General features: G+C 35.0%; 1 protein-coding gene across 1 annotated transcript; it reads right to left on the bottom strand.

Annotated features, from left to right (window-relative positions):
• Positions 1–5,514: 5,514 nt before the first annotated feature.
• Positions 5,515–20,949, bottom strand: LOC142627682 (mannosylglycoprotein endo-beta-mannosidase). Its single transcript, XM_075801548.1, has 11 exons — positions 20,702–20,949; positions 16,953–17,091; positions 16,144–16,371; positions 15,932–15,990; positions 14,238–14,286; positions 13,693–13,923; positions 11,933–12,102; positions 11,641–11,845; positions 7,505–8,173; positions 7,188–7,415; positions 5,515–6,759 (listed from the first exon to the last, which is right to left on the bottom strand). Exons 1-11 carry the CDS (start codon positions 20,845–20,847, stop codon positions 5,962–5,964), a joined length of 2,922 nt encoding a protein of 973 aa, XP_075657663.1. The 5' UTR covers positions 20,848–20,949; the 3' UTR covers positions 5,515–5,961.
• Between the last annotated feature and the right edge of the window lie 6,914 nt (positions 20,950–27,863).

The following is a 27,863-nucleotide window of genomic DNA, read 5'->3' as shown; positions in this document are numbered from 1 at the left end:
ACAAGAAAGGACAATTCAAAAAATTTATAGAATTTTATACTTTTTTTATGGGAAGAATTTTATACTTTTGATTTCAAAGTATGCTTTGGCTTGCTAAACAAACGAAATTCATATGCATGTCTTTCACTCATCCCATTACCTTTTCTTTTTCTTTATTCTTATTACCTTATTGTTTATATTTTGAAAATATTTCTTTGCATCTTTTGTAATTCTTTCTCGATTTGGAAGAAAATAATAAATGACATTAAGAAGTTAAGTGAATTAAATTTTTTTTTTTTTTATCTTTCCTTAATATATATATTCTAAACTTGAAAGTTATCTTTCGTGTGACCCAATCCATTCAAGAATCATCTATATGCTTACATTAAAATAAAATAAAAAAATCTAGTACCTTATTCAATAGTATCCTTATTTTTCAAATAATATATATATATATATATATATATATATATATATATATATATATATTCTATCATAGAATCTATTAACAATTGTGTTCGTGTATGAATTTGCCTAACTATTTTACATTAGACTTGAAAAAGTCCATCCTCAAAACATATGACCTAAATTGTTGGAAGATCATTTTCATTAGTTAGGCGTCATCATCAAGAAAGATCCCTATTGTTGTAGTATTTCTTCTCTTTCTATGTGAGTCATAAATTCAAGCTTGTAAAAGTTATTTATTGTAAGCTTTTATTTTAATTTTTTATCATGTTTTGCCAACCTTCCATTTGCTTTGAGCCACCAAATCTTGACAAAAATATATTTAATTTTTAAACAAATTTTTTTTTTTTTTTGTATTAGCATATGATGCAATAAAACATAGCATAATTTTCATTGGTGTTAATTATGTTGTGCCTTTTGTGCAAGATAACTTGCATTTCCTCTAAAGAAATTGTTTTGCTCCCAATAAGTTTAGTACACCAATGGCATCTTAACATAAAACTCGTAGTACGACAGTCAAATGTTAATTATATCTTATATTCAAAAGGTTATATTAAATTATTTTGTGTGATTCTATTGTGATTACTTAAGAGATATAAAAAATTACTTGACTTTCTTTTATCATCTTTTTATTAATTTATAAATGTCGATAAAGATGTTTATTATTAGTTAATTTAACTAGTTTCTTTTAGAAAGTAGATTAGTAACTATAGTTAATTGGCCACTTGAACATCTAAGTACATTTAAGAACATAGTTTTAACACAATTGGGCTTTCGTTTTTAAAGGCAGAACAAATACTACTTAAGCTTGTTTTCCTTTTTTTGTCTTTTGTTTCCTCTTTCCATTTTCTTTCTTTTCCAAAATTACAAGTATTAGATTGATGTAGAAAAGAGAAGGAAAGTGATTAAATATCATGATACTCTTTCATAAAATTATAATAAGACTATCATTCCTTTATGCAGAAACATTAACTAAAGGAAAAAAAAAATCAAAGGAAAAAAAAGAAGAATAATGCAAGAGATACAAACTATTTTACAAATTTTTTTTACAAACTGCTGATGTGGTGAGTAATTATTAGTAAATGAAAAAGTGATATTAATAATGAAAACCAATAAGAGATTGACCGCATCAACATTTTGTAAAAATGTTATAAAATAGTTTGTGACTGTAACATTACTTAAAAAAGAAAATGAAATCTAGGTCCATAACAACTCTTACCATCTTTTAGATTCTTTCCTAATAACCAAAAATAAATAGATAAATAAGAAACAACATCAATTATTCTTACCATCTCTTGAAATTCTTTTCTAATAACTAAGAAAATATGCCACAACATTAATATGTGTTACCGTCCCTTCAGATTCTTTTCTAATAACCAAGAAAATAAGATTACAATATCAAGACAAAGATACTTTGAAAAAACACACTTGTTTGTTTCTTTGCGTACAATCTACTCAATCATTCTATAATAGAACAAGAAAACGAGATTCCTATTGAAGTTCAAGTTTCATTTTACACATAAAAAAACAAGTTGATATAGTTGATATCAAGTAAAGAGTGTAGCTAAGCTTACTTTAGTGTTTGCTGGTTTTAATTCTTAATGCACATTTTTCACTTCGCCTAGGTAAGCCAATGCAACTCAAAACAACAAATTCAATCCAACAAAACCTCCAGCTGAAAGCCAATCCAGGCAAGGAAGCTTAGTGCAAAGCCAATCCAATTTAATCTGTGAAAGGCAGCTTCTTATTTGTATAGTTTTAACTTTTAATTGAATAAACACCCTTCCTTTCTGTATCTTTCTTTTTCTTTTTCTTTTTTTTCTTTTTTTTTTTATGAACATGAAAACAAAAGAAAGAAAGAAAGAATAAAGGAAACAAAAGAAAGAAAGAAAGAATAAATGAAGAAATAGGCAAGTAGGCAAGGCATATGCTTGCTTGCCAACTTAGACTTAAATACTTCATAGTAACATTTCTTTTTTCTTTTTTTTCTTTTCCTTTTGTGTTTCCAAACATGTCCATACTATCATTTAATTTCTCATTCATTTATAAGATTTATATATGCATCTCTATCTAGGTTATACACAAATGAAATTTTATCTCGTGTTACATTTAAATGATGAATTTTGAGCTGGAATTTATTCAAAATTTAACTTTTGAAATTACTAATACTAATTTCTATTGTTTATGTTAACAAGAAAGGACAATTCAAAAAATCTATAGAATTTTATACTTTTTTTATGGGAAGAATTTTATACTTTTGATTTCAAAGTATGCTTCGGCTTGCTAAACCAACTAAATTCATATGCATGTCTTTCACTCATCCCATTACCTTTTCTTTTTCTTTATTCTTATTACCTTATTGTTTATATTTTGAAAGTATTTCTTTCCATCTTTTGTAATTCTTTCTCGATTTGGAAGAAAATAATAAATGACATTAAGAAGTTAAGTGAATTAAATTTTTTTTTTATCTTTCCTTAATATACATATTCTAAACTTGAAAGTTATCTTTCGTGTGACCCAATCCATTCAAGAATCATCTATATGCTTACATTAAAATAAATAAAAATCTAGTACCTTGTTCAATAGTATCCTTATTTTTCAAATAATATATATATATATATATATATATATTTATATATATATTCTATCATAGAATCTATTAACAGTTGTGTTCGTATATGAATTTGCCTAACTATTTTACATTAGACTTGAAAAAGTCCATCCTCAAAACATATGACCTAAATTGTTGGAAGATCATTTTCATTAGTTAGGCGTCATCATCAAGAAAGATCCCTATTGTTGTAGTATATCTTCTCTTTCTATGTGAGTCATAAATTCAAGCTTGTAAAAGTTATTTATTGTAAGCTTTTATTTTAATTTTTTATCATGTTTTGCCAACCTTCCATTTGCTTTGAGCCACCAAATCTTGACAAAAATATATTTAATTTTTAAACATTTTTTTTTTGTATTAGCATATGATGCAATAAAACATAGCATAATTTTCGTTGGTGTTAATTATGTTGTGCCTTTTGTGCGAGATAACTTGCATTTCCTCTAAAGAAATTGTTTTTGTGAGGACACTAATCGGACTTATCCGCTTTGGGGAGCCAGTCCCTCACGGTTTAATTTCAGGCGACATGGGAACATACGGATCTTCACCCTCTGGGGGCTTTACACCGCAGTCCCACATCGGCAAGAAATCCCTCACACTCATGGTTTATAAGCTTCTGGAGCAACCATGAGTGTACCACTACTATGTGGGGGGCTTTACACCGCAGTCCCACATCGGCAAGAAATCCCTCCCACTCATGGTTTATAAGCTTCTGGAGCGACCATGAGTGTACCACTACTATGTGGGGGGCTTTACACCGCAATCCCACATCGGCAAGAAATCCCTCCCACTCAGAGGGTGAAGATCCGTACGTTCCCATGTCGCCTGAAATTAAACCGTGAGGGGCTGGCTCCCCAAAGCGGATAAGTCCGATTAGTGTCCTCACAGTTTTGCTCCCAATAAGTTTTATACACCAATGGCATCTTAACATAAAACTCGCGAAAGTCAAATGTTAATTATATCTTATATTCAAAAGGTTATATTAAATTATTTTGTGTGATTCTATTGTGATTACTTAAGATCTATACATAATTACTTGACTTTCTTTTATCATCTTTTTATTAATTTATAAATGTCGATAAAGATGTTTATTATTAGTTAATTTAACTAGTTTCTTTTAGAAAGTAGATTAGTAACTATAGTTAATTGGCCACTTGAACATCTAAGTACATTTAAGAACTTAGTTTTAACACAATTGGGCTTTCGTTTTTAAAGGCAGAACAAATACTACTTAAGCTTGTTTTCCCTTTTTTGTCTTTTGTTTCCTCTTTCCATTTTCTTTCTTTTCCAAAATTACAAGTATTAGATTGATGTGGAAAAGAAAAGGAAAGTGATTAAATATCATGATACTCTTTCATAAAATTATAATAAGACTATCATTCCTTTATTCAGAAACATTAACTAAAGGGAAAAAAAAAAAAACAAATGAAAAAAAAGAAGAATAATGCAAGAGATACAAACTATTTTACAAATTTTTTTTACAAACTGCTGATGTGGTAAGTAATTATTAATAAATGAAAAAATGATATTAATGATGAAAACCAATAAGAGATTGACCACATCAACATTTTGTAAAAATGTTATAAAATAGTTTGTGATTGTAACATTACTTAAAAAAGAAAATGAAGTCTAGGTCCATAACAATTCTTACCATCTTTTAGATTCTTTCCTAATAACCAAAAATAAATAAATAAATAAGAAACAACATCAATTATTCTTACCATCTCTTGAAATACTTTTCTAATAACTAAGAAAATATGCCACAACATTAATATGTGTTACCGTCCCTTTAGATTCTTTTCTAATAACCAAGAAAATAAGATTACAATATCAAGACAAAGATACTTTGAAAAAACACACTTGTTTTTTCTTTGCATACAATCTACTCAATCATTTTAATAAATAGAACAAGAAAACGAGATTCCTATTGAAGTTCAAGTTTCATTTTACACATAAAAAAACAAGTTGATATAGTTGATATCAAGTAAAGAGTGTAGCTAAGCTTGCTTTAGTGTTTGCTGGTTTTAATTCTTAATGCACATTTTTCACTTAGCCTAGGTAAGCCAATGCAACTCAAAACAACAAATTCAATCCAACAAAACCTCCAGCTGAAAGCCAATCCAGGCAGGGAAGCTTAGTACAAAGCCAATCCAATTTAATCTGTGAAAGGCAGCTTCTTATTTGTATAGTTTTAACTTTTAATTGAATAAACACCCTTCCTCTCTGTATATTTCTTTTTTTTTTTTTCTTTTTTTTTATGAACATGAAATTTTATTCACAAAACAAAGACAAAATTACAAAGAGGAAACAAGAGCCTCATCCTTAATGATAAGCTCAAAACATGAAGGGCCAAAACCTACATCAAAAGACCCGCAAACATTGTTAAAAAAGGACCCCTTAGCTAGAGAGTGAGCTGCTTCATTTGCCTAGGGATCCAAATAACACGACAGCCAGGAGTAAGCGAAATCAAGTTGAGAATTTCACTCCCTCTGTATCTTTCTTTCATTCCATCACTCCCTCAATCAAGACATATAATGACATAAAGTACTGAGAAAACACATAAAAAGCAAGCAAATGATAAAAAGGTCCATATCTGCAAATTATTTACATATGGAGTTAACACCAACACCATATATTATAAATTTGAAGGTATTTCACCTAAGAAGAACTAGATAACATTGGTAGAAATTTGGAAGGTTCTCTCAATTTGTTTAGCTGCTTCATTCCCGGTATCATTGGTGAAACTTTAAGTGACAAATGTTTCTCAGAGAAAAACAGGACAATTAAGTATATTTCCAGCATTCCAGGAACTTGTGCTAATGATTTCCTCTGTAAAACTTGACCTCAATAGATTTTATACTTCCACAAGGTTGCGAACAAAATTAAAAGAGTATTCTTTACCCAGTTCAATGGACAGTATGCCCACCATGGTAATTCCAACCATGAAGTGTAACTCGTGGCGTGACACCCGGAGGGACCTTAAAAGTGATCTTAATGGGCATAACCTCTCCAGGCACCAGCGAGAAATAGTTGTCCGAGTAATGAACAGGAAGAATTCTTGTGTCCTCTCCTTCCTTGTGGTCTGTCTTCAACGCATGAACAGAAAAGTGAAGGAAGAAAGCAACTCCTACATCGGCCCCGTTTACTTCGGTAACCTTCAAACTACCATTTTCCTTTGTGAAACTTCTGAAAATCCTTTGGAACAAACCAACCTCATTTTTTTCGTCTGTCCCACTAGCTGCAGGTTCCACTGAGGCCATATCCAAATCACCATTACCTTGCTTGGCTGTGAAATTGTTCATATATGTTAAACTTCTAGAGTCAGCTTTCTTGTCCACATTTTCAACATGCATTTCAATTTCATAAGTGGACCCTTTGATGAAAACCTTGGATGCAATCTTGAGGGGTATTTTTTTCCTTCTGTATGGCTCCAGAAGCTTGTAATCTCCACCAGAAAGATGCAACCAGTAAAAGTTCCTAGATAAAATACCAAAGTCTGATGTGCGGTAGAGTTTGAGGAGAAGGAAGAAGACCGGCTTTGGGTTTTTAGACTTTGGATACTTCATCTCAACTATGGGTACTGTTTTTTTGGCTGGAGCAGAGAGATTTTCAAAAACTTTGTAGTACGGACATGTACCTTCTAGATCCCAGACCGAGGCTTCAATAGCTATGTTGGATAGTTCATCAGACGTAGTATTGACAACCTGCTTATGGCAGGATCAGAAAACAATTGTGAAGTTACATCCCATCTGCGGATGGGACTATTTTAAATAGCATCAAGTACGAAGAATGTCTTCTAGTAAAATGCATTAGTTTCATATATGCCCTCTTCTGAAATATTCTTTAGTTTAAGAAACACAAACTTAAGGATTACAGCCACCCCTCTGGTCTTGTCAACCCACACATAAAAAAACAAAAAACAAAATCAGCTACGAGCATATTTGCAAGAATTTTTTTATTAACCTTTTATTTTGCTCTGTCAAAAAGAAAATATCAGTTTCATTGAATTCAAAAGATTATTCAGGCTCAATAAGTGTTCTATGAAAACACTTCATCAGATATTAAATATTCATTGAATTTCAAAATCCAATCCAAACTCATGAATTATAACTCTTACTAGTGTAGAAATTACCTCTATAAAATATGTAGCCAGATTCAGCTGGACATGGATTGGTTCTGCAGCACAGCGACAGCCATAGAAACCTGCCGTTTGGTCTAGCAGATGATCATAAAATTGACCTCTAAGACCAGTCCAAGGGTTCTGTGTCTTCCAAATCAGGACGCCAGTGTATTTACTCCACATACGGGAAGTCCAGCCCTCCAGCAGAGCTCTATATTGAATGTAGTTTGCCAGTTGAGCCTGATGATCATTTCAAGTTAGGTCACCACAAAAAAAGAAAAAAAAAATGCAAAAGGCATCTAGAATTGCTATGGAAAAATTTGATTCACCTTTAAACAAAAATCATCAAGATCCTTTGGGGTTCCATAAAGTTCAATCTGATCAACACATTTTTTTGGCTTTGAATAGGGAATGTATTTATGGTATTCCCATATGGGGTTTGGAACTTCTTCCGTGTAGCCATTTGGAAGCTTCTTAAACAACGGAATCTGCCAGCCTTCTTGAGGCATAGTTGCTCTGATAGTCTCTGCAACAGGCATTCCAACAGAACCAACCTCAGGATTGAATCCATGGCTGTAGAAGTCATTTTTAAAAAATGCTTCAGGATTTTGGATTTCATAAGGGCCATCAGTGAAGCCCCCCTTTCCATCTGCAAACCCATCCCACAAGGATCCTTGGATGTAAACACGTGTACCATCAAGATATTGGCTAGGATCTTTTGACACTGCAGATAAATCTTCAGAAGATTTGCTGATTTCATTGGAGTTTTCAAAATAAGGATGGAGTCTCAGGTCATTGTTCAAAGCTTTGTTGATGTCATCTGGTGGAACTTGCTCATTTCCTCCTACCCAAAGAGCAAGACTTGGATGGTTCCTTAGAAGCTTGACAGTGTCTCTTGCACATATCAAGAAAAGATCATGATCCTGGGGACCATTTGGATTTGATACCGGGTCACCCCGTCCGTCAACATCTCCAGTAATCCAAAACTCTTCCCAAACCTACAAAAATCATATTAGCCATATGGACCAAGTTATACTAGAGTAATTTAATCGTACAATAACTTAGAATATTAAATCCAAAGTAGCATATTAGAATCCTTAGGTTTGGTTAGCCTCAAGCCATATTTAACCTTGTAGACAGGTTTGGGCCTGAAGAGGATGAAACATTCAAAATGATGCAATGCAGAATTCACTCTGGTAGTGACATTTTAAAGCTTCACTTACAAAATTACCAAGTGTGCCAAAATTAAAAGTACCAAGACTCCTACTGCAACATACCAAACAGTAGACAATGTCAACTAAATTTTTTGAGAAAAACAATGCTGAAATAGGTTAATTGCAATTAAAATATACAACTGAACTCAACAAAGCCATTATGCTAAGTAATTTAGTTAAATCATTGATAATGGCAATAAAAGATAGAATACAGAATGAATGCATTCACTAAAATCTAGACATAACTTTGAGGACAAGATATAGAAAATTTGATTAAGACAGTTTTTAATTATGTAAACAAAGACCACTGTGCTGACTAGTAAGGAGTTCTTTATTTAAGTTTTAAAGCATTTGGGAACAAGAGGTGGCTAGAAATACATAAGGTCTAAGGCAGAGGTAGTCAGAAAAGATAAAATAGACAATTGTCTAACACAGTGTGTAGCCTGAAATAGAGGTCAAGGTCAAATGATAATGATAATAAACCAAGTAGCTGACCTGAGAAATTAGAAATCAAGCAGTGTTGAGTTGTACCAAAGAAAATAAAGAATTTTCTCACAAGCATAGTCTTGCTCATGTCTTAAAATTTTCCCACAACATCAATTATGCTTGTTTTTAAATCAACTTTTGACACTTAAGAAAAGGGAAATAAAGTTTGCTTGTGACACACTATTGCCACTTTGTCAGTACTCTACAGTTTAGGTAAAAGCTTTGTGGAGAAGCATTATAAAAATCAACAATACCATAAATTTATGGTAATTTTCATCATGGGACTGATTTCAGTGATTAACATACCATCAACTTATATAGTTACAAGATTACCATCATTCTCGGGAAAGTACTGCAGTTTTTATTTTTTGATAGGCAACAAGAAAAAATATTATTAATAATCATAGCCAACCCAAGTACAGTGGAAATGTACTAAAGGGGAAAAAATCAAGAACCAAAATTACAAAGATCAAGTAAAATAAGTACTGCAGATTATAGTTGTTAGCTTTTTTCAGCTATGAAACTCTCTACAAAACTTTCTTAGCACAGCATCCTACACTGCAAAAATCCTGTGACAATACCCTAAGTATAAAGCCTACAAATTTTGGCGAATCTGAAAACTTTGATGTTCCAGAATTTGTCCCAATCTTACTATATGCGCACACACCTAAATAGATATGTGCGCACGCACACATTCAGTGCTAGTGTAGTTTGAATAAGAGGTCCACATAACATGTGCCACTTGGGACTATATCCCACTGATAGTTAGCTTTTTTCTGTTAAGAAGAGTGGTTCTCGAGAGGTCCAGATTACCTCCCATTGATATACATATTGGGACATCATTCTAACTCAAAAGTTTCATCCAATTGGTTAGCGCCCAACTATATATAACATCTCTTCACTTTCTTTACTTTTTCTCAATACACTCAACCCTCACACATGCACTCACAATAGGAGTCCATTTGGGAACAGTTTATTTAGCTGAAAATGAAAACTTTTTGTTGAAAGTACTGTAAATAAAACTAAAAGTTAGCTGAAATAGTACAGTGGAACGCATGAATAGTATCAAAAAGTGCAATAAAACCCATGAATAGTAGCAAAAATGAACTAAATAGTAAAAAAAATATACATTTTTCAGCCAATGGCAAACGCAACCTAGATCTTTCCCTCCCATGTGATCCTCTACCACATTAACCTAGCTTCCCATTGCGTGTGAATCTTTCACAAATCCAAAGTTTTACAGATACAAGAGTTGCACCAAGTGCAGTAAGAACCAAATTCACTCGAACTGCATCAAAACCAAGCCACTAATTCAAAATTTCAAACTGAAAGTTGAACCTGTTAGGTTCTAAATATTTAGGACTAAATGTTTAGATTCTTATTTTATATATGTTGGCAAACCAAGAACAAAAACATGTCTAAATTAGGTGTTAGACATTGCTCAAGATTGTACAGATCAAAGTTCAATAACATTCAAGCTGCAAAAAGAAGAGTTCAAGTTTTGTGAAGCTCGACTGATCGAAAATTAGATTCGACCGATCGAAAATCACAGAAAGTCAGTTCTACAAAATTTAAATCAAGCCCAAGCCTGCGAAAACGTAAACATTTAGGGTTTCAGTCCAATACTTCTAGGTATAAAAGGATAAACCCTAACTACATTTTCAGTGCCGTCTTGAAGACTTGTGAGTTACTCATGTAAGATTTGTGAGGTTTTGTAACCTTCTAACTCTACAAATGCCTACTGGAACGAGATCTACAATCAAGAACTAGTGGAAACAAGTTGTTGCATAAAGATCAACTACTAATCGTGGTCTGAAACCTTTGAGTGGGATCTCAAAGTCACAAACAAGAGATTCTATGTTCTGAAGATTCAAGATAGAAGAGCCCGTGGAGTCGAAGCTGTACATAGTCGTGTTAGTAAGTTCTACAAGAGGTAGCTTTAGATTTAGGGTTTAAATCTATTGTGAACTTCCATTCTATCATAGTGAATCTTTTTACCTTGAGGATAGCTAAGTCAAATCCCCTCCAGATTTTTACCTTGAAACGGTTAGTTTCATTGGTTTTCCTGAGTCATCATATCATTATGTTATTTACTTTTCGGCGCATGATATGATTTATTATTGTTTAACCTAGATCTGAATTATCAACCTAAGTTTCTACTTGGTCAATTAATTAGGTTAAACTAATATGTTTTAAGGAGTCTAAACAAACAAACAAAACCATAACTCTAATGACAATTTGTTGGGTTGAGAAGTGTTCCTAGGGTCCACCATTCATATTGGGGTACCATTCAAACCCAAAAGCTTAAGCCAAAGGTTTTAGACCCAACTATGTCCATCAACTGCTCACTTTCATTGCTTTTTCTCTTGATGTGGAACTCAACCCTCACACATGCACTAAGAACAGTTGCTGACTTTGGTATGGTTTGTTTTTCCTCTTCCTGTTGTGTGCGAGAAAGAGAATAGTACTGCCTAGTCCTATTTGGTTGGGTAGTCTCCACAACAAGTCACCAAACCAACTTTGTAGTAAGAAAGAGCTCATTAGGTGTATTTGCGTTTGGGTTTGCAAATGCTTTGTGCTATTATTGTAGTTATCCTCAATGCCGCCCATGAACATATGCCTAAAGTTGAACCATGTAAATCTCTATCTCTATGTTCCCTCTGTGGTTGTTTGTTCGATACTTCTATTTCTATTTTTGCATACACCCTCCATAATTGTTCACACATGCATATATATATATAGAGAGAGAGAGAGAGAGAGATCACCAGAAGTCCATAAATATCACAATAATGATAAAATTCTGGCCTCTCAGCCAATCCACCACCCCAACAACGGATCATATTAAAATTCATATCAGCATGAAACTTGATGTCTGTTTCATAACGTTCCTTTGAAAGACGTAGTAACCCATCTGACAATATCCAATTACCACCACGGATAAAAATAGGCTGTCCATTGACCTTGAACAACCTGTAAAGCAAAAATTTATAGACTATATATCATAATATCAAAATAAAAATCTATGTAAAATGTCCTAGAAGGCATATAAAGCAATACCTTCCACCCGTGGCGCTATCAATATGGCTCTCAATTTTTCGGAAGCCAAACAGATGGCTCCAAGCATCAGACTCTCCATATCCCTTTACATCAACAGTAATATGAACATTGTACAAGGATTGTTTTCCCATACCATTCGGCCACCATAAGTCGGGCTTGTAGAAGAAAAGCTGCAAATTCATACCATTATCACCTACAGAAGTATTGGAGAGCCTAAAACTAGATAAAAATGCAACATATTTGAATCCATAATAATCGGATGCTCCAAATGCTAAGTAATCAGAAATTACACATCTCTTGATACCATTTTGGATAATTCCAGGCAGGGATAAGTAACAAGACTATATTCCTTCTATTCTTCAGGCGCAGTATGAAATTTTTTAACTTGGGTGTGGAGGGGGTCTTTTATGCTTTCACCTCTTTTTAATATTGATAAATTACCGATTCTCCCAAAAGTTACGCTTTTAGGAAATGGTGAATTTAATCACTAAAACATAATTCTAACACTCCTTCTCACGTGTAGGCCTAAACTTCCCATTAATAAGAGGAGACTCAACACGTCGGATTTTTAATATATTAAATGGGGGTATAGTAAAGTCAAGGATTGAACTCAGAGTCTCCTGCTCTGATTATATTACTAACTCTCCAAAAGCTTAAGCATCTGGGACAATCAGTAATTTAACACGGTATCAAAGTAGGAAGTCCTTAGTTTAATCCATACTTAGGATATGATTTTTAAATAGGAGGTAGAGTGGAGGAGACAGGTATCATATTCAAAACCTCTTGCTATGATACCATGATAAATTACCGATTCTCCCAAAAGCTAAGCTTTTGTGAAATGGTGAATTTAATCACTTAACCATAATTCTAACAAATGGTAATGTACAATATCAATGAAATGAATTGAGAAGGAAGCCCATTACCTAAATGTACAATACTATTGTATGATTTTGTAAGATATTGAGAAGGAAAAAAAAAAATCTAACTTCAACAACCGAATCATAAGCAGAATATATGAGTGTCAGACAGTCTACACACAGATTAACAAGAAAAACTGCAGAGGCCAACAATAGTTCAGCTTTAAGACGTGCTCTAGCAAAAATCTGGCAGCTGACAGATGTGTGTGTGTGTGTGTGTGTGTGTAAAACAAGGTGAACCACTATCACTACAGTAAATTCTATACATCAAATAGATAAGACCTAAGAGCATATATAATGGGTAGAATCCAAAACAATCCTTTAGCTGACAAAAGAAGAACAAGAACTTGAGTAAAAAAGAGAGGGTATGCCAAGTTTCAGAAGCATGAGGAGGAATGTATTAATAAATAGACTTCAATGATAAGTATTATAGGTTGCATAAGATGCTAGAATAAGTCGATAAGTCTTCTTCACCTCAATTGGGAAGAAGGATGTAGATAGCTCACATAGCCTAGATCCTAAACATTAACTCCAAGCCGGTCTAATTTTTTTTTATAAGTTTGCCAGTCTTATCTTGTTTTTTTATTTTCCATACTTTTTTTTTATAAGTTTGCCGGTCTTATCTTGTTTTTTGATTTTCCATATGGGGGCAATCCAATGGGGCATAGACTTAAAATTGTGCTAAAGATACTATGAATAAAAGAAGTTTGCTCTTAATGGTTGATAACTTTGTAGTAAAACAAGAGTACCTTAAATTTTGAATGGCTTAAGAAAGAGTGGCAAGCTGAAAGATAGAAGACTATTCTATGTAAAATTCACATAAAAATGAATGCTATCACTGACCTCAGGAAATGTATATTGCACTTGTGATCCAGCAGGGATTGACAAGTGTTGAGTCTGAAGATGCTCAACTAAACAAATGTTTCCCTCAACTCCCGTTGTTACTTGGATATTCAAAGAACACTCAGCAACCCAGGCACTTCTATTTTCTAACTCTGTTGTAGCATGCAAATATACCCTCTTGTAATCGTCAAAAAATGATGAAACCAGGTGGGGATCAATTATATTCACTGGCTGCATCAAATAATAAAGCATCAGTATCTGAATTATCTAATTACAAAAGCATAAAACAATTCTCCCGAAGGAACAAAAGCACCATTAAATATTGAAATTCTAATCAGAAAGAATTGCATGACCACAAATAAAAGTTAATAAGGAACTACAGAAGAAATCAACACTACATGTTTCATAACCATGCATAAGTACAGCTTATGAGGGTACTATTAATGTTTACACTACTGCATTGATTTAAAAGTTCCAAATGTCATTAACATGATATTTTATCGCATGTCTATTGTTATGGAAGGAAGTTATGCAATATAACTCACCCCGGTTATTGATACAGACACCTCATCCCATATGCCAGTGTTCCTATCCCTGTAATCGTACAAATGTCAAGTACTTAGAAACAGAATTATTTTGCTTTGATATATTCTATGAATATATGGTTCATTCAACTGGCAATGGAACATATGGATGGGTTACAATAGGACGAAAACACATTCTTTAATGCAAAAGACACAAAAAGAAGTGAATGTACATAGGATTTCCTTTCCTTTATCATGGAAGGATGCATACAGAAGTTCCGGCATCATGTAACTTTCCCTTTCAAAACCCTTTTTTTAATGAGTAAATAATTCATAAATAGCAGAGGTGCAACCCAGTTGTAAGGGAAGTATGCAACAGATACAACAACAATTATTTATGAAAATTACAAAGATCAAGCATCTAAATTAGAAATGGAAAACTGTCCTGAAGTTGATATCCACTCACTTTATACACTATATTATATTTCTATATTTTGTTCTTCCAAGTCAAACTTAGTTAACAAGATTGTGTGTCCCTTAAAATTCCTGACTAGTAAGTCCATCCATGCTCACAGCTAATCTCTAAACTTACCTTCAGCAGTTCACCAGTGCACTGGTCCTTTTTAATACCAAGACACCTTTACATTTGTTCTCATAATTCTTCTTTTTCACTCAAATGCAGAACTGCCATGAATGAGCTGCATAAACTACATAAGAGCGCAGTTATCGGAATGGTCAGTTGTGAATGGCTGCCCCCCAATTTTTGATGTGGTTTATATGGAGGGAGAGGAACAATGGGAGTTTTGAGGACATAGAGAGAACCATAGCTGATCTCAAATTCATTTTCTATAGAACTTTGCTAAATTGGGTGTCAGTTTTGCCTAGTCTGTCTTTATGTTCTGGTATTGATTTGATAGATTCGTGTACTCTGTGTGATTGATTGTATGGTCTTCTATTGTATACTCCGTGTATAGTTGGGTAACTCAATGTTTTATATCAATAAGAATTGCATTACTTCTCAAAAAGAACAAAAAAACTACAGAAGAATTATTCTTATACTTGTGATCCATTTTCAACCGAATAATTCTCCACTGTATAACTGATCTCTCAATGATTTATCACACTGACACTATTCACTAAAAATATGTTTCAAATATCTGTAGACAGTTACCTGTCTCATTTTGGTTCTAACAGGAAATTTCAAATAATTTCTTATCAATATGCATTTACTGTCTCTCATTTTCCAACACGAAACTGGAGATAACAATATCATTGTGGAAAAAAATTAACCACAATCATTGGGTCATGCTATGTGGTGTTGTGGAACTTATAGCAAGTTGGTCAGGCAGGAATTGTAGACTCAAAACTAAGTTCTTTGGAGTATGATCCCTCATTGCCTTATGTAGGTCATATGGATGGAGAGGAATACTCGTACTTTGGAAGGGGATGAAAGGTCGATTCATGAGTTGAAGCTTCATACTTTGTTAGAATGGGCAAATGCTTCGGGTTTTGTTACCTTCATGTCTCTACCTGACATGCTTGATTTTTGTACCTTCATTACTGGTTAGATTTTCTCTTTGTTGTCTCTTAACACACTGCATGTGTGCCCTTTTTTTTCTTTTTTTCTTTTCGTCCTTTTTCAATTTCAATGAAGTCTATTACTTATCAAAAATAAAATAAAAAAAACCACGATCAAAGGTAACAAAAGTAGTCACCTTATAGGAGCCATCCAATCCCAACCCTGAACATATTGTGTGGCAACATCTTTTCCAATCTACAATGAAAACACATTATTGTTAGATCTTCCAAGCATATCAAAATTTAGAATTTTACTTCATCACTCCACTCACATGACATCCAAATCATAAGTGTAATTCTAAAATTAAATAATCTATAAATTAAATAGGTTTTGAATTTAGCTATAAACCTCATGGTCACCACCTTGCCCTCCCTTAGGGGGAATTCTCCCAGGATGATCTGGCGGGTGAACAAGAACAGCAAGCAAGTTTTGACCATCAGGATGCAAAATATCAGTGACATCGAGAGAATGCCTCCGAAACATCCCCTTTGGCATGACCTTTTTGTGCCCATTTAAATAGACTTCTGCAGAATAATTGATTCCACGAAAATTCAGATCCAGGTGCTGATTTCCTGACTGCAAAAGGACAAGCAATTAGGACCTTTTCTCATTTTTCTTTTTCTTTTTTTTGGAGTGTGTGTGTTGGGGGGGGGATCAAATTTGACACTGAGAAGTAGAAAGGCTTAGGAACTGCCAGCTTCAAGACAAGTTTGACAAATTTCAACACAATTTGAAATGTCAAAACCAGATAACAATTTCAAGAATTTTTTATCTTTTTTTTTCTATTACTTTTTTTTTTCTTGGTAAGTTACTCATGTACCCAAGGGGATTTGAAACCCCAACCTCACTCACCACCCATACTTGTGGGTGTTGGAGGTGCCTTTTGGCTCAAACGGCATTGGCAATTTCCAGAAAAATAAAAATTTTCAGACTATCGTTTGGTTAAAATCTGACCCAATAACACTGACCAGCTACCCAAGTACTGACAAATTACAAGAAAATAGTTCACATAAGGTCGGCAGGAATACACACAGTCAAGTTGAATTTATAAGGAATGCAACCAAAGGAAATCTTACAATTTCATAAAAATTGACATGAAAATCATTTCAATAAGTATAAAATCTCAAGAACATATTTCATGTTAATAAATTTCATACCAGCTTACTCTGAAAAGTTGTAAAAAACCAGAACGTGTAATACTCTCTCCCAGAATCAGCAATATCTATGATTGTCTCATTTTGCAGCCCATAGAAAGGATCAGGAACGACTTTGTTCTCCGCCAAAGTTGCCAAAACACTGTCAATCAAATCACCATTAGCCTTGACTGATTTAAAAATACAACTTTCATTTTCTTTTTCTGCCCCCAAAGTCTCCCAACAGCTATAACATAATCATGAGTATATATAGATACAACACTTGCCAACCTTTGTTTCTATGAACAATGTGAATGTTATTGAAAAATAATTTCTACAAGTATGATCAACAGAGGCATAAGTAGCGGATGTTATAGAACAAAAACTTTACAATTATAATTAATAGAGCCATAAATAAACAATAGACCAGCAGGGAGTGCAAGTAAAATATGACCTCCTAATTCCAAAGTAAATGTTTATGAGGCAACTTGAGCAGCTATATCCCATGCTCAACACAGCAAACAGAAGAATAGTACACTGGTCATTTAACTTCATGCTTGACAGTTTGTGTCGAACAACTAATGAACCTCATTCAATTTCTTAACATAATCTGATTTTCTAATTGTAAGGCAATATGCAACGCTTCACATATCAATAATTACCACCATACATGTCGTGTTGTAGGTAACCAAACACAAATGACAAAACTAAATAAGTGTAACCAATTCAACACATTATTTACTTTTTTGTTTCTATTGGCAAGATTTAGATAATTTCATGAATTTTAGTGAAATACAAGACCAATTTTTTGCAATTACAACTATCACTAGAATCCATCACTGTAAAATTTATGCCAAATATGGTACAAAAGAACTCCGTGCAACAAAAAAAAAAAGACCTACTCAAATACACAAATTTGAGACCTAAATCTCATTCAAATTCTTCATATAATTTAATCTTACAAGCACACAAGACTACATTGATACACATGGCTTCACATTTCAAAAATTCCAACAATACATTTGGTTCCTACCCTGGCCAACACATTTTTTACTTCATCAAAAATTGTGATGAGTTGGGTAGAAACCAAAATGTATTGTTAGAATTTTTGAAATGTCAAGCTGAAATGCATTCTTCCTACCCTACCCAACACATAACTTACAATATCCAATAAGTTTAACCAATCCAACCCATTACTTACATCTTGGTTCTTATATGTAAGATTTACATAATTTCATGCATTTCAATGAAACAGTATACATATAGGATTGGGCTCAATTCCTTTAACATAAGTCACACCACTTAATAACTTATTTATCATGCATGCCAAATTCATATCAATCAGATGTCATTTAATATCCAATCCATAAACCCACCCATTTACTAATATACGTCACAAAGACCCCTTAAAAAACTATATCTATGAAGAATTTACACACAAAAAAAAAAACAATTTTTTTAATTTTTTATCCTCTTGATATTTGATGAGCATGACAGTTAAAAGTACACATAACCCAATACTGGGTTTGACAAAATACTCTAACAATAAAAGGACATTAGGTTTTGTAAGTCGTAAGAATAATTACAATTTGGCATATAGAATCAAACATTTTAACCTGGCGATGCTTGCAAAGCTTAGGCTGGATGGTGGCTTTGAACAAAGATAGCCTTTATGTTAAGGTGCTACTCGGTAATTATTCCCATAACTCAGATTGGCTAAAGGGAGGCAAACAAAGAAGAGCCTCGCAGATATGGAAGGAGATTGAAAGCACAAGAGATATTATTAATAATGGGGCTTGTTATATGGTAGGCGATGTTTTAAGCATCAATGTATGGCAGGATCCATGGATCCCATGGATTGAGAATTTTAAGCCAAAACCTACAAATGGTGATGTTCCTAGAATAACCATGGTGGCATCAAATCTTTTTGGAACAAACGGGCAGGGATGGAATGAAGGGCTAATCTCAAGATTGTTTGATGATAAAGCATGTGATGTCATATGGAAAATTCCTAGGAGATTTCCCAAGCCTGACAAAATAATTTAGCTAAATATGTGATAGGACCAGGGAGGGGAGTGATAGGATGAGATGGAAGGTAAAGAGAATGGGGAGTTCACTGTGCGATCATTTTATGAGACTTTACAAGGGTCACCTCCTATGCCTTTCCCTTGGAAAGCCATATGCAGGTCCAAGACTCCTAGGAGAGTTTCCCTTTTTGCATGGACGGCAGTTTTGGAAGCTCAAAATTCACAAGAAATTGAAAATGTTAATGTGGAGAGTTGCTGTGGGGGTATTACCAATGTGGCACAACTTTTTTGGAACTTGAAAACACAACTTGTCCTCTATGCAGTTTAGCTCTGGCTGGAATTTTATAGTTGACTACTTTCAGACTGACTCCCTCTTCATATGTTGAAAACTTAAGTTGACCCTTCTAAAGAACCATTTGATGCATGTATCCCAGGAGAAGATTTCACCTTGTTCACAGCAGTATCTATGGACTTCATATGGAAGCTGCGTAACAGAGTGATCTAATGTAGAATGAATCCACCTGAGAGATATTCCTCATAAAGTGAAGAAGCTATGGGAAACCTATTTAACAATATGTGAAGAGAAACAAGGTCATAACATATCCCACCACGAAAGAAATGGTGCAAGCGAAGAACTGAATCCTATAAACTCAAATGTGATGCTGCGTAGGGGAATGACAGGGCATGCTTAGCTGTGATTATTCAAAATTGGAATGGGGAAGTGTTAAAAGTTATGGTGAAGCAAATAAAAAAGTATAAACCGAAAGTGGCAGAGGCAGAAACAATTAGATGGGCAGCCCAATTAGCTAAGCAAGAAAATCTCAACAAGGTTATAATTGAGAGGGGTGCCAAATTATGCATAGATCCTACAAACAGATTTAAGGCCTATCGTTGAAGATGTGAGAGAGCAATCTGTATGTCTGGGGAATGTGAGATTAGCTGGGTTCAAAAATATTGCAACAACACAGTACCTGCTTTTGCAAATTGGGCTCTAAAGACAAAGGCTTTTAGTATTATCCTCTGTAATAACTTTGCATCTATTTTGTTAAATATCCTCTGCGTAACATCAACTCTGGTATTTTGTTTTCGGTGCAATGATAGTTTCAAATTAGCTATAAAAAAAAACAATAATTAAAAGTTACACCAAGTATAACTTGAACCCAATACATATACAAATACCATACCCCAATCATTTGATTCGATAAACTAATGGCACTCAAGCTAATGACAAATACAGTGATACAAAACTCCAAGAAACCAGTTTGCACACAAAAACCCATATATAAAATCCGCGGCCACTGAGTTCCTACCAAAATTGTTAATGGCCCATGCTTATTTAAAATGTTGATGACTTGGCAAAATCCAATCCATTCATTTCAATTCAAATGGAACTGATAAACATGATTTAGGAACTCAATCATAATGTTACGGCCGGAGAAAAAAAGAGCGCCAGCCACATCTGCGCTATACCAAAAGAACTAGAATTAAGCCTCATTGTGGCAATTAATAAAAGTACATATATGCCCGATGTGAGAATCACCGCACACCACCAACACAACACACACTCAATCAATATCGAATCAATTTTGGGAGCATCACACACAAAAATGCTGAGACCTAAACATTCCAATTTTGTTTTTTTTATTAATAATAGTTTCTAAGAGTGACTCATACTTATTTGGATTCCAAAAAAATAAATATAATTAAAGGAAAATACGATTGAAGAGAGAGAGAGAGAGAATTTACGTTCCGGGAACGACGGCGTTTAACCAAGGGGCGGTGGGGCCGGAGGGAGGGTGAGTCGTGGTGAGCTGGGTTCCACTCAGGCTAACCTCCGTGGACCTCGCCGCGAGCCACCCCGAGTCGAGCCGAGTCTTCCCTATACTCGCCATTGCGTTCCGTACCGAGTCTTGACTCTCTCAGAAATGAGAGAGGCATAGAGAGAGAGAGAGAGAGAGAGAGAGAGAGAGTTCTCAATGTGTTATTAGTCTCTTTTAGTATTTGTGTTGTCGGTGCGTGAGTTTGAGAGAGAAGTGAACGGGAAGGGTATTTTTGGTATTTTGAAAGTTTTGGGTAGGGCCGGGTCCTGATTGCCCCACGCGGACTGTCTGGATTTGTTTCATGGCGGGGATCTCCATGTGAGTTTCTGTTTAAAAGTTAAAACTCGTAGCGTATTAAATATTGGTCCCACATTTTTTACCCGCAAGGATTTGTTGTAACTAAGTTATAGCAATTTGTGGGTTTAAGATAAATTCATTAGTAAAATTTGTAATGGTTAAATAAGAGATTTGGAGTTTAATTACTGTTTATATTAAAAATTGATTAGTGACTTTGTCTGATGATAAAAATTTATCATCAGGAGTATACGATACAAGTTAAAACTCTCTAAAAAAATTGTAATAACTTTTGTAAAATGCACAAATGTGTTAAATGGTGATTTGGTGAAAATTTCAATTTTGACAAAAAAATTTTCATTTAAATATAAGTCTGGATAGTGTCTATCTAAAGCATGAAGACATATATATTTTTGCAGGAATTGCTACAATTTAGCTTGCAGCAAATCCTTTATCTAACCTAGCCCCACCATGAAAAAATGCGAAGACCAATATAAAAAATATTAAGGATTTGTTGCAATCCCCACCTACATCAAAAATTAATTGGTGTTTTGGTTTAATAATAAAGAGTTATTATCGGGAGTGGATACCATAAGTTGAAACTCTCTAAAAAAAAAATTGAAGCAGTTCTTGCAAAAATGCACGTGTCATTTAAATGAAAACTTATTTGTTAAGATTGAATTTTTCACCAAATTACCACTTGACACGTGTACATTTTATAGGAGTTGCTATAACTTAATTTGTAGCAAATCCTTGCCCTAATTCTTATATTTGAGTAGTAGTTAATTTAGTGTATGTTATTTTTAAGTTTTTGTCAATTTAGTTCTTATCATCAAATCACAAATTTACTTGTACAACGGAACACAAAAAATACAAATTAAATTTACCAATTTCACCAAACACAAATTTCAACTTATCAGTTAACAATTAAAATAAAGTCAAATTTGGATTTAGAATGATTGTAAATTTATAATAATATAGATTAAATTGACAACAAGTTGAAAAAAAAAATTAGACTATTATTAAAATACAGTGATCAAATTGACTGTTTACAAAATGTAAGTAAAAAATTGCTAATATCCTAGAATGACCCTAAATTGTAGCATCAAAATAATATTTTTGACTGAAAACAACTATATTTCAAATTTACCGCGTCAATGTTTGAACACGTTTAGGTCCAAACGGTGTCGTTTTATGACTTCCCGACAGTGCTGGTCGCGCCACGTGGGATATGTCCGTTTGTACGAAGGTAGAGATAATGGAGATTTCTAGTTATGTTGAATAACTTCCGGTCAAATCTGTTGGATTCTTACAAAAATTTCAAGCTTGTGTTAAAGCGGTTTTTTTATTTATCTTTTATTTTTTGTTAACAAGTAACCCAACCAGACTACTTAAATTACATTTAATATTCTTTTGAAAGTTTTTTTTTGTCTTGATAATTTTGTAGATGAAAATTAGGAATATTTATCAAATATAGCATGAGAAAGTTGATAGGCACAACAAAATCCGACTATTTTTACAACACCATGTTTATTGTTGTTTTATTGAATAATCCTATGTTTATAATATTTTTACAAATAATTTTTATAATAAATTTTAAGTAATAAAGTGTTATTGATTCTAATATGAATTCACTAATAATATTATTTTTTTACCCGTCAATAACAACTTACTATCTAAGATTTATTATAAAACGTAGCAATAATCTTTCTATTTTATTACATTTTATCTTGATTAATTGTGAATTGATACATTAGTTTGTTGAGAAAATGTTGTAAGATGTTGTTGGATTGAAAACTTATGTATCAATGACTCAACCGATTATCACATATTTGATTTGTAGGGTTAATTTGTCCTTTGACTTTCAAAATTGGACATTATTTCTTTTTAACTACCGGTAATAACTAATAAGTACGTCATCTCCTATTTTTTAGAATTTTCATTAATTTTGACAAAAATATCAAAAAAAAAATCGTGTATATTATATATAATTCAGTGTGTATTAGAAATTTAAATTTTCGTTAAGTTTGACTGAAGTTATAACAACATCTAATGATTAAAAAGTGGCCATTACTATGTTTTGAAGTGCACAGTGCATTGCAAGTTGCAATTACACTCTAAACTTCCATAGGCCATTGATGTTACCTTAATTAGGCTCTCAAACCCAACACAAATTAAACTCAATCACATGGTTTATTAATTAACGCAATACAAATAGTGTTATTTTTCTCAAAAACAATTAAATTTAACTAAATATTTTTATTTTTTTAGGTCAATATATACAACCTCATGATTAAATTTATTAATGAAATTGTACCCAAAATTTGCACAAGCATAAATTGCCAAATATTTATTTGTGTAGAGAGTATGAGACACCCAATTACAAGAGCCATATAGGCGATGTATTAACTCCATACCAATCGTGGGATTGATTGATCAGGATTCAGGTCACCAAAAGCTTTAAATTCTATAGAAAATCAATAAAACCCATTCATTGATTTACCAAAAATGAAATGACAATATACGAGTCCCCAGAACCATGGTGTAATGTCCTATTCCCCTATTGCGTATTCAAGCAAGTCTCACAAACTTGGTGGTCCAAAGCTTTGATCTTTTTGCGAACTGGGACTGGAGGACTCCAAATATTACAAGAATATTATACCAAAATATACCAAAATATTACAAGAATACTATACCAAAATATTCTTGTACAGGCTTATGGATTAAATATACTACTTTTAGATCCTAAAAAAAAAAAAAAACATATATATATATATACACACACACTACTTTTCTTGAAAGCATTCGAGATTCACATAGGTCTTCTTTGTACGTAATAATGATCTACATTACTTTTGCATTGATTGATCAAAAAAGACATAGCATAGGGTGTGATCATCATCAATGCATTTGGTGGGATAATGGAGCAAAAGTCAAATTAATAGCCATAAGAGAGCCACCACACATTGAAGAAAAGGGTGTGAAATCTGTCACCCCCTTTTAATTAAGACAGATGTGTGGAACCTAACCTAATAAAGGGCATTTGAAGTAGTCAAATTTACTTAGAAAGAAACATAGATCAATGACTGTTTCTCTGTGACTATTATTTCGTCCCCTAGCTTCAAATAGGAGATAGGAGTAAGCAAACCATAAATACTAGCACAATATGTTGTTTTGATATCCATATCTATTACATGGAGGTTTTAGAATGTTCTTACTGTTTAGGTCACATTATTTAAATAGATCCGTTTTGTTTAAAAAATACAATTGCATAAAAATGATGTCCATTTTATTCCTTTATTTGAGAGTATAGTAAGAATTAATGAAATATATATATATATATATATATATATATATATATATATATATATATATATGATAGGGGATAAAACCAACATGACGGTACCGTCACGAAATCGCTACGATAGTGTGACGGGTTATATGACCAAGGTGGACGGATGCATAGTGGACGGACGAGTTGAGTGCATGCATATAATTTCTCCCGTCGTTCTCCGGGATACCTCAAATCACACTATATGATTGGAGATGACGTGGCCTTGATTGTAATTCACGCCAACGTGTATACGAAGAATTCTTGCGTTACACGTTAGCCTTGGTTGAAGATTCATATAAGGAAAAGAACTCTAAGAGATACGAAATTCCACGAGTCACTCTCCTAGAAGGAAAGGATTTCTTGACTAAGGCGAGAATTTCGGCCCTACGCTACTATATATACTCCAAAACCCTCACAAAGCAAGGTACGCACAATTATCTCAACTCTGGCACTCTTGGGTTGAAAAATAAAACTCTAACTTAACCTTCGGAGGGTTTTTGGCCGGCACCACACCGGTGCTCTCTTTTAGGTCCTCTTTTTTCCCTCTTTTGCAAGTGTTGCTTTGGCGAGTAGAGTGCTTGCGACTTACTGGTGATTTTTCGGCATCATCAGTTGGCGCCGTCTGTGGGAATAGAAAATCTTTTGATTACTTTAGCCTCGCTCTATTCCTGAGACAAAGAGTTGCATGGTACTCACTCGATCGATGGCAACGAACAACAATCTAGGCGACGAACCGCACGCCACCGCTCTAGAGAGGCAGGTCCAAACGCTTGCGGCGGCAGTTGAGCGCCTCACCAAGCAGAATCATGATCTGGAAGAACAGTTGCGACAAAGGACCGCGCACCCAAGTGCACCAGAGGAAGACTAGAAGGGCGCTAGTCCGGAAGGAAGGAACGCAGAAAGGCCTGAGGGCAGCAACGCTCCAACTAGACCCAAGCGACAAGAAACCAATCGACCATCTGTCTCAGACACTTTGTCGACTCACATAGCCGCCGAAATGCAAGAGATGAGGGAACGCATGGATATGATGATGAACGCCCTTAAAGGACGGGTATCCAGCAACCTAGACGACCTAGTCCATAGAACGGATTCGCCTTTCACAGCGTTGGTGAATTCATGCCCCCTTCCTCCAAAGTTTCGCATGCCCCATGTGGAGAACTACGACGGATCCAAAGACCCGTTGGATCACTTGGAGTCTTTCAGAACCCTAATGCATCTTCAGGGTGTACCGGATGAAATCATGCGCAGGGCTTTTCTCACCACTCTGAAAGGACCTGCGAGGGATTGGTACAGTAGGTTGACACCCAATTCCAGTGGCGCTTTTAAGGAATTAGGCGCACAGTTCGTATCACATTTTATCGGAAGTCATCGGCATAAGAAGTCTACTGCGTGTATACTAAGTATTAAGTAACGAGAAGACGAGACTTTAAGATCATACATAGCCCGTTTTAACAAGGAAGCCCTCTCAATAGACGAGGCAGATGATAAGATACAAGTAGCAGCATTCACAAAAGGGCTGCGAAACGGTAAGTTTTTGTTCTCCCTATGCAAAAATGACTCAAAAACTATGTCCGACGTGTACTACAGGGCAACGAAGTATATGAACGCGGAGAATGTCTTGCTGGCCAGAGACGACTATAAGCCAAGAAAAAGGGAAAGACAGGAAGATACGAAACCAGACAATGGACGAAAAATGGCAAGAACCAGAGACCGACGAGAAGACCGGAGATCCAAACCACCTTCGGGAAGGTTTACAAGTTTCACCCCCCTCACAGCCCCAATTGACCAGGTGTTAATGCAAATCAAAGATGAAGGAACCTTGACGTTCCCGGGCAAGTTGAAGGGAGATCCAAACAAGAGGCCAAGAGATAGATACTGCCATTTTCATCGTGATCACGGCCATGATACGACGGACTGTTATGACCTGAAGCAACAGATCGAGGCCCTTATCAGGCAAGGAAGGTTGCAGAGGTTCGTGAGGAAGGAGAGAACGGATCAACCCCAGGAGCAGAATCCTAGACGGGAAAACGAACGTCTCAGACCACCGGTAGCAGACATACGGATGATAATAGGGGGCAGTACTTCAACGAGGTCGTCTAAAAAGGCTAGAAAAACCTATTTACGGACGGTACAAAGCGTCCAGTCGACTGGCTCTTCACAAGAAGGAACATGACGGAACGGCTCCAGCATCGAGTTTTCGGAAGAGGAGGCCCGACGCCTTCACCACCCCCATGACGACGCGCTCGTGGTTAGTATACAGGCAGGGGACTTCAACATCCATCGAGTTTTGGTGGACAACGGGAGCTCAGCAGATATCCTTTACTACCCCGCGTTCTAGCAGATGGGGATCGCGAAAGAATGCTTGATCCCGGCACCCACGCCCCTCGTTGGCTTTGGAGGTTCCCGAGTCTATCCTCTAGGATCCATCACGTTGGCGGTGACGGTAGGAGACTACCCGCAGCAAATAATCAAGGATGTTTCCTTTCTCGTGGTTGATTGCTCCTCAGCATATAATGTCATACTCGGACGACCCACTCTCAATGCATGGAAGGCTGTCACCTCTACTTACCATCTGATGATCAAGTTTCCCACCAAGTACGGAGTTGGGGAACTGCGCGGAAATCAGGTGGCTACGCGGGAATGTTACGTTGCTATGATGGAAATGGATGACCATGTGCAGGCGATGAACATCGAGGAACAAAGAACAGTAGCAAAACCCGTGGAGGAATTGGAAGAGGTACGACTGGATGATTCAAGGCCCGACCGGACTACCAGGATCGGAACCTCAGTCGACCAAACGGTTCGACATGCGCTCATGTTATTCCTCAAAGAGAACCAAGACGTGTTTGCATGGAGCCATGACGACATGCCAGGAATAGATCCAACAATCATAGTTCACAAATTGAACTTATCACCTTCTTTCCTTCCAGTTCGACAAAAGAAGCGTGTGTTCGCCCCCGAACGGGATCGAGCCATGGCAGAGGAAGTGTAGAAGCTACGAGAAGCAAACTTCATAAGGGAGGTGTATTACCCTGACTGGCTGGCCAATGTGGTAATGGTCAAGAAATCAAACGGGAAGTGGAGAATGTGTGTTGACTTCATGGATCTGAATAGGGCATGCCCTAAAGACAGTTACCCACTCCCTCGCATTGACACCTTAGTAGACTCCACCGCAAGACATGAACTGTTGAGCTTCATGGACTCCTTCTCAGGGTATAATCAGATTAAATTGGATAAAGCTGATCAAGAGAAAACATCATTTGTGACAAGCCAGGGGCTTTTTTGCTACAAGGTGATGCCGTTCAGGCTCAAGAACGTAGGAGCCACGTATCAACGTTTGATGAACAATGTTCGCGCACCAAATCGGCAGAAACGTCCAGGTCTACGTAGATGATATGTTGGTGAAAAGCGCAAAGGTGTCCGATCATTTGAGGGACCTCCAGGAGACTTTCAACACTCT

This window comes from Castanea sativa, chromosome 3 (genome assembly GCF_040712315.1).
Source record: "Castanea sativa cultivar Marrone di Chiusa Pesio chromosome 3, ASM4071231v1".
Taxonomy (NCBI): domain Eukaryota; kingdom Viridiplantae; phylum Streptophyta; class Magnoliopsida; order Fagales; family Fagaceae; genus Castanea; species Castanea sativa.
Note: the sequence above shows the minus strand (reverse complement) of the source record. Positions and strands in the feature narration are given on the sequence as shown.